General features: G+C 41.8%; 1 protein-coding gene across 1 annotated transcript in view; it reads left to right on the forward strand.

Moving 5' to 3' along the window:
• LOC138967389 (E3 ubiquitin-protein ligase MIB1-like) overlaps positions 1-8,602 on the forward strand; it is a 76,930-nt gene that overhangs the window by 5,443 nt on the left and 62,885 nt on the right. The window contains exons 5-12 of the mRNA XM_070339934.1: positions 131-197; positions 1,629-1,762; positions 2,944-3,020; positions 3,469-3,652; positions 4,057-4,204; positions 4,779-4,912; positions 5,476-5,583; positions 7,804-8,001. Of these exons, the coding sequence (XP_070196035.1) occupies positions 131-197; positions 1,629-1,762; positions 2,944-3,020; positions 3,469-3,652; positions 4,057-4,204; positions 4,779-4,912; positions 5,476-5,583; positions 7,804-8,001 (1,050 nt within the window). The remainder of the gene's footprint in view (positions 1-130; positions 198-1,628; positions 1,763-2,943; positions 3,021-3,468; positions 3,653-4,056; positions 4,205-4,778; positions 4,913-5,475; positions 5,584-7,803; positions 8,002-8,602) is intronic.

The following is an 8,602-nucleotide window of genomic DNA, read 5'->3' on the forward strand; positions in this document are numbered from 1 at the left end:
ACCTGGCAGGAAACTTTTAAAATGTCAAATGAATGTTTTGATCTTTTTATCCTTATTTATTGATTAGTTTGTATTACAGTACTTTTGTTTTGAAAGATAGTTATTTTCATTGTTCTCTTTTTGTGTGCAGGCCGACCTGAAAGTGGTGAACGATGCAAAAGGAGGCTCTTTCTACAGGGACCACTTGCCTTTACTGGGTAAGAATTCCATGTCAAGCATTATTATTGTTGAGTTTGTAAATTATTTCACACAGGTGTTTTTGCAAGCACCATCTGTAAATGCATGGCAGGACTTACGTTCACATAGGAAGTCATAGAGGGGCGGGCGCATTAGCCCAATGGTTAGGACGTTGGCCTTTTATGTGGGAGGTTCCTGGTTCGATTTCCCAGCTGCGCCAGGTGGACTAGGGGTTGAGATGTTTTCGATCTCTATGTGCAGACCTGCTAGTGCCTTATCCCCTTTCTTGTGTACACACAATTACACGTACAAGTATTTACCGGAAAGATCCTGTATTGCATGTCAGAGTTTGGTGGGATATAGAAATACAAACAAAAAAGCATGCGCGTCCCCAAAATGGAGTATGACTGCCTAAATGGCGGAGGGAAAATGGCCATACATGTCAAAAGCCAACTTGTGCCCATGAGTGTGAGTGAAAGTAGCAGTCCACAAAGGTAGAAACGCAGATGAAGAAAAAGACTGAAGGTTCTTTTGTTGCTGGCTAAAAGTGGGTGCATAACTGCACAGACCTGTTTACTCATACGAATTCGCCGTATTGTACGCCAAGTTTCAAAGAATACAATAAATACGCTGGTTGATAAGAAAATACGACGATTTCCAGTGTCATATTCTTACGGTTTTATCATCAGTGTGACGGACGTTGTATTGGTATTTCACTGCTAACAGTTTTACGTTGGTCACATGTTTAAGAACCTGGTAAGAAAATACACTTAATATTTTGAAAATACACCAAGTCGCTGGGGAAAATACACCAACTGTTCAAATTTGGTAAACAGGTCTGATTGCAGCACACAGTTGACACAGTTTGAAATGCAGTGAAGCGGATCAACTTGTAAATCAGGGAGGAATCCCTGCTTCATACTGTATTCATGGAAATCAATTACTGATTTTGAGAATTTCTTAGAATCAGCAAGTGATTGCCAAAATGGGTACCAGTTCCAGAGTTTATTAAATATCTATTTCACATACCCATTTCATGGCTCATTTAAAAAGAAAATAACAATTACCGTTTGAGAACAAAATTACAACTTTTCTTTTAGCTGTGTGTTACTATGTACTATGTGAAGAAGCATAATTATGTGTTATCTCCCTTGCTTTGATACACTGACCACACAAAGTGAAAACGAGCTACCATATATATTTTTTTAATTTTCCATGCATGCCTGTATTTGTATTTCCAAGCTCTGAGACTTTTTCTGAAAACATGGGATCTTGAGCGTGCACATGTGTGCACACGGGGAAAACCAAGGAGAGTCTGCACAAAGTTGACAGAAATAAATCATTTGCTGAATGTGGGGGTTGAACTCACGCCAATAGCGACTAACTCGTTTCAAGCCAGAGTCTCTACCAACCAGTATCTGAATTATCACGGGATGTTCAATGCTCAACAGGTGAACAAGGACCAAGTTCCAGATCAGGGCCGTGTGGCCTGGCCATAGGAGACCAGGTGAACGTTGACTTGGATCTGGAGATTGTGCAGTCACTGCAGCACGGACATGGAGGCTGGACCGATGGAATGTTTGAGGTACGTTCCTGCACTGGTGAAAAATCTAAGAGTACAGTGAAACCCCCATTTAAAGACCCCCCTCCCCGTTGTAAGACCCCCCTCCCCGTTGTAAGACCCCCCTCCCCCTTCTAAGACCTGAGTACTTCAAATTTTCTGTTCATACCCTCTGTAAATTGACCTCCATTTTAAGACCTGATTTTCTTAGATTTTTGGAGGCGTTAAAAAGGGTGTTTGGTTGCCCTGTATGCTCGGACATGAAGGATAGACAGATGGAATGTTTGGGATAGGTTCCAACGACTGGTCAAACACCTGAAAGAGAATATTTGCTCAGAATTTTTATCTCTGAAACTCGGCAGTTGTGATATTTTTGGCTCACGAAGTGTAGCCTATGCGATCGTAACTTTGTCTGTCTGTGCGTGCGTGCGTATGTGCGTGCGTGTGTATGTCTGTGGTAGAAACTTTAACATTTCGTCATTTGAAGACGACACATTATGGCGTAAGAGGGTTAGACGTCACGCGAAGGAATGTCTCGGTCATTGTTATTTTGAGCGGGCCGAGACTATTTGGCAGTCGTGTCTGTAAGTAGGCTACATGCAGATCTAGACAGACAGATCTAGATCTAGTGTCTCGCTTTCTTGCACAGTGTCACCTATGCTTACTGTGTGTGTGTGTGTATGTGTGACGGAGTGATTGAGTTTGTGTTACTGTTTGTCGATTTCTTACGTGAGCCTTGATGGCTTCGCCTCTTGTTTCTTTTTCAATATGTCTTATTGACCGAAAACACAGAATTCTGTATGTTTAGACACTGTGTGAATCAAGACTATCTGCTTTGTCAGGCATCAAAAGGGGATGAAATGTGCGTATTTTATCAGTTTTATTTTGCTTTTGAACAGTTGTGAGAGGAACAATTTGAGTCAAATGCAGTTACTTCCCTTAATATGTCAGCAGCAAGACTTCAAACTAGTCTGACATTGTGTTTGTTTCTGTTTTTGTCGCTGCTGTTGTTGTCCTTCATACTTTCCACTTCAGACAGCTCTTTCCCCCCAAAAGGGTTTGATGTTAGAATTTGCATTCTAAAATGTGATACCCTGTGTACAACATTACTAACTGCCTTCAGTAGACATTTTCAATATGTTCAAAAATAAGAGGAAAATCCAGGTATTTGATGTCTGTTCCAATTGCATGGTTTTGTGTTTCAGTGTCTGGGCACCACTGGAACGGTGGTGGGCATTGATGAAGACCACGACATCGTGGTTTCATATCCAAGTGGTAACAGGTAAGCATGCAGGCTTTGCTTTTGCTGGTAAAATGATCGGCGCCGGCCTCACTCGATAGAAGACATTAATTATGCTCCCTCGGACGGACACAAAAACTGGTCTATCAACAAGCCACCAAACATCTTATATCACTCTCTCTCCCCTCTATCCCCCCTCTATGCAATGATAAGACCGGCAAATTATTAATGATATGTGTGTTATCACCCCTCTCTGTGCGATAAAAAGACTGACAAGTTGCTGATGATATTAGTGTTTATCACCCCTCTCTGTTAGATAAAAAGACTGACCTGTTGCTGATGATATGAGTGTATTTCCACCCCCCACCCCCTGTGCGATTAAAAAGACTGACAGGTTGCTGATGATAAGTTGCTGATGATATGATCAAACATCATCCCCCTCTGTGCGATAAAAAGACTGACCCGTTGCTGATGATATGAGTGTATGCAGGTGGACGTTTAACCCAGCGGTGCTGACCAAAGTGAACACGGGCACTTCATCCAGTGCAGGTCCAAATGAGAACATCGCCTTGACGCAGTTTGCAGTGGGGGACCTGGTTCAAATCTGCAGCGACACAGAGCGCATCAAGGTGATGCAGCGTGGCCATGGGGAGTGGGCTGAAGCCATGATGCCTGTAAGTTCCTCTGTGTGTGTGTGTCTGTATGTTTGTTTGTGTTGATGGGGGGGGGGGGGGGGGGGGAGGGGGGGGGGGTAATCTGTGCTTGTTTGTTGGTGTGTGTGTCTGTGTGTGTTTTCGTCCTAAAGTCAGATTGTAAGAAAAGGCCCAGCCTTAAATCTTCATCTTAGTGTGTGTGTGTATGTTTTCTGCTGTTAATAAAAGAAAGAAATGAATGGGGAGGGGGGCAAGGGCGTTGGTGAGTTGGATGGGGTCCTCTGTGTTTTTGTGTGTAATATTGTGTGTGTGTGCGCGTTTAATGCTGTGTTAAAGAAAGAACCTAATGTGAAGAATCCAGATTTTGTCTTCAGGTAACTCATGTGTATTCACACAATTTGACTTGCCGTCTGTTTGTCCTGCAGACGCTGGGCAAGATAGGGCGTGTGCAGCAGATTTACCATGACAACGACCTCAAGGTGGAAGTGTGCGGAACATCCTGGACCTACAATCCTTCTGCTGTCACCAAGGTCGCCTCTGCTGATGGCGCCGCTATCGGCTGCTCCTCTGGAGGTCAGGGCTCTTGACACATTTTTAAAATTTTTTTAAGTTTGTGTATGTGGGAATGTGTGTGTGTGTGTGTGTGTGTGTTAATTTATGTTGTGTTTATAGTTGGAAAAGGTAATGCCTGTGCCATTACATTTGTTCTGCACCTGTAACCTGCATGAGTGTGTCTGTGTCTAAATTTTAGAAATGCACAATTGGAAAGCTAACTCCTGTGTTATCAGATTTTCACTCTGTAATTTCCAGTTAGCCATCATGCTTGTATCTGAAGACTCAGATGTGTTCGCAAAGTGAACCTTTTTCCGTTGGTTCTTCTTCTTCTTCTTTGTTCATGGGCTTAGACTCCCACGTTCACTCATGTTTTTAGCACGAGTGGATTTTTACGTGTATGACCGTTTTTACCCTGCCATTCAGGCAGCATACGCCGATTTCGGGGGAATTTTCCGTTGGTCAATGACAGGTCCCCAGAGTTTGATATATGCAAGGGTGTATCCTCTGGTCAAACCTGCTGACATACTGTCTGTAGATGTGAAGGAAAATAAAGTTATTATCATTTATCCATGTGTGTTTATTTTGTTTGCAGAGCGACTGAGTGCCTTGCTGAAGAAGCTGTTTGAGACGCACGTGTCTGGTGACGTGAACGAAGAGCTCGTCAAAGCCGCTGCTAATGGAGATGGCAGCAAAGTGGATGAAATTCTCCAGCGACCAGAATCCGACGTGAGTATGCGGCTGATGCTAATTCTTTTTGACTTTCATATTTAGAAATCTTTGCATTAAAATGGAACCCCCTTTTTACGACCTTCAAAAATCTGAGAAAATCAGAATTTAGAAAAGGAGGGAGTCTTAAAATGGAGGTAAATTTACAGAGGTTATGAACAGAAAACCTTTAAAAAAAATACGGTCTTAAAAGGGAGGGAGTCTTGAATTTTGGGATCTTAAAAGGGGGGGTTCCACTGTACTTATTTTCAAACTGATTTTCTGTGGTAGAATATTTTGAGGATTAGCGTAATCTTTTCTTGCTAACATTTTTGCAGCAAGGGAGCTAGGTTGGTTACAGAAAGTAAACCAACAAGAAACAGTGCAATAGAGATTATTGAACTAAGTTTTCTCCCCCGTCTTGTTCAATTGTATACAGACAGGCATAAACAATTTATGTCATACACTTAAACACTAATGGTCCAAACTGCTTATAGTTTACAATTTTTTGTCTTTCAACCAATTCCCATTCCTGATATTCATCCAGTGTATAATCAATGATGGATTGTATGCGGTTTGAACAGGTGAACGGGGTGTTCGCCGGTCACACAGCACTGCAGGCTGCATCACAGAATGGCCACATCGAAGTCATCAAGGTTCTCATCAAGCATAGCGTCAACATGGAAGTGGAGGTAATCCTTTTTTATACACACTTGAATGCTCACATTTTCTGTGAGCTCACTTGACACGGAAAAGACCTCTTGTCAAGTTGTCTGTAAGTTTACATGACTCTGAATAGATCTGCTTGTCAGGTTGTTGCGAGCTTATTTTAAGCTGAACGGACCTGCTTCTCTTTTTCTATATTGTGTATTGCTAGAAGTTCAGGCAAGTGTGTGTGCGTACCCAGAACTGAAAAAAATAAAATGCAAACCCATCATTCAGTAACTTGAATGCCTTCACCCCAAATTGACTCAGTTTTCTTGTTAACCCATCAAAACAGCTTTGCCAATAATTCGGTGTTGCTAGAAGTTCAGGCAAGTCCATGTATGAGCTAAAAACTAAAGAAGAAAAAAAGAAATACAAATTGATACTCTACTCAGCATCTTGAATGTCTTGACCTCTCAAAAATGTTGTCTGTTCATCAAATTAAGACAAATTCTGTGTGCGTCCTAGTTTAATCTTTATCCGTCTGTTCATCAAAATAGGAAAATCCTTTGTGTGCCCGTCATCTATCTTTCTCCGTCTGTTCATCAAAATAGGAAAATCCTTTGTGTGCCCTTCATCTATCTTTCTCCGTCTGTTCATCAAAATAGGAAAATCCTTTGTGTGCCCTTCATCTATCTTTTTCCGTCTGTTCATCAAAATATGAAAATCCTTTGTGTGCCCTTCATCTATCTTTCTCCGTCTGTTCATCAAAATAGGAAAATCCTTTGTGTGCCCTTCATCTATCTTTCTCCGTCTGTTCATCAAAATAGAAAAATCCTTTGTGTGCCCTTCACAGACCTGGGAACCCATACGATTTCGCCGTATTTTGTACGCATGATTGTCGAGAATACGCTCAGTACGGTCAGTGGGAAAAAAATACGACGAGAAAAATTCCTAGACTACTTTTCTTCACAAGCCCATCCTGAAGCCGATCCAGTATTTTGGCACATGATTACGTCACTATATTAGCCGCCGTTGAAAAAAATATAATCGGATCGTGTCAATCAATCAAAACAACCAGGCAAACGAAAGTACGGTATTTGGCGAAATCGGCTCCGAGAATAAACAAGTGAAACAAAGAAGAAAGGTGAAAAAGTTTGAAGAAAAATATCACACACACACACACACAATTTTTAACCAACACACACATGGAGTCCCGCCTGGAATAAGCTTTTTGGGGATGATTTACGACTTTTGCGCACATTTCGAGCAGACGAAAACACAACATGGCGGCTCTCGCTCCTCCAACTATCGCGAGACACAAAAAAGCGAAATCTCGCGCGTGCGAGAACATGATCCGGTGTTTCACTGTACGCTTGTCACGACGACTTGTTGAAAAACGAAGATTCGCGAAAGAAAGAGAAAAGCGCCGAGTCTTGAGTAGAGAGCTAATAAAGTACCGGTAATCGCTAATCGAGCGAAATGAAAATCCGCGGTGACTTCCATTAGGTGAATGCTATTCAAGTTTAGGTAACGTTTTAGCCGCATCTTTTTTATAAGCCGCAATGCGAAAAAAATTTTTTTTAAAGTCGCGGCTTGTAGTCCGTCAAATACGGTACAGTTTTTGTCAGTAAAAATTGAAAAAAGCATTTGTTTTAAATGTATAGGTAAACTTAATTAACGGTGTGACGGACGCGCATGAGGCATGTTTTCATCATGGATGTGCAAACGCTGTGTGGAGTACGCTCATTTTTTTGAAAATACACCAAGTTTGTTTGAGAATACTCAAAGTGAAAAACAGGGGTTCCCAGGTCTGCCTTCATCTATCTTTCTCCGTCTGTTCATCAAAATAGGAAAATCCTTTGTGTGCCCTTCATCTATCTTTCTCAGTCTGTTCATCAAATTAGGAAAATCCTTTGTGTGCCCTTCATCTATCTTTCTCAGTCTGTTCATCAAAATAGGAAAATCCTTTGTGTGCCCTTCATCTATCTTTCTCAGTCTGTTCATCAAATTAGGAAAATCCTTTGTGTGCCCTTCATCTATCTTTCTCTGTCTTATGTCTGTTAGGTATTGCTAGAAGTTCAGGCAAGTGTGGGTATGTGCTGAAAAACTGAAGAAGAAAAAAATGAAATACAAATTGATACTCCACTCAGCATCTTGAATGGCTTGACCTCGCAGAAAAGGTTTTCTGTTCATGAAATATGGAATATCCTTTGTCAGTGTGTGTGCCCCTTCCTTCATGTTTCTCTCTCTGTTGATCTAACCAGGACAAGGACGGTGACCGGGCTGTTCACCACGCAGCCTTTGGTGACGAGCCGGCGGTGATCGAAATGTTACATCGTGGGGGCGGTGACCTCAACGCCCGCAACAAGCGACGACAAACACCGCTGCACATCGGGGTCAACAAAGGTCACATAGGGGTCGTGCGAGCTTTGCTGGATCTGGGCAGTCACCCGAGTTTACAGGTGAGAGCATGATTGATGCTGTGTGTTTTGCTGTTTTTTGTTATTTTTTATTTAATTACATTTTTTTGAGGGGGGGGACAAGTACATGTTTTTGTATTTGTACCTTAAAGGCACAGTAAGCCTCCCGTAAGCCATCACAGATACTGTCAGGCTTTTACACACAGTACAAACACCCTTCCATTTGTACGCTAACCAAACGGGAACATCCTAGGTGCCCTACGTAAAGAGCGAGCAATTTTCAAAGAATTAATTTTGCGGATTGTGTCAGAGACAATCAGACCGTGGTGCGTTTTGGCGCTAGACCTAACTTTTAAAATCTAAATAATAAATTGACAGCTTGTTACACAAACATTCTTAAATCATAAAAGAATTCTTTTTTCATCAAGACAAGATCAGTACAATTCGAAGTTTTGAAAGTTTGAAAAAAGAAAAGCTCGAAAGCAGGGTCACGCAAGGTCGTGGTTCTCGTAGCAGACGACGGTTTATACCTATCGCCAGTTCCTCTGAACAATCAAAAGCCATCGCTAGAGTTCTTGTTAACCGCAGCCGTTTGTTTCGTGCATAGTCAGAGGTACTTAATAACGTGCAATTGCAGATAAGC

Source organism: Littorina saxatilis, linkage group LG5 (assembly GCF_037325665.1).
Source record: "Littorina saxatilis isolate snail1 linkage group LG5, US_GU_Lsax_2.0, whole genome shotgun sequence".
Lineage (NCBI taxonomy): Eukaryota > Metazoa > Mollusca > Gastropoda > Littorinimorpha > Littorinidae > Littorina > Littorina saxatilis.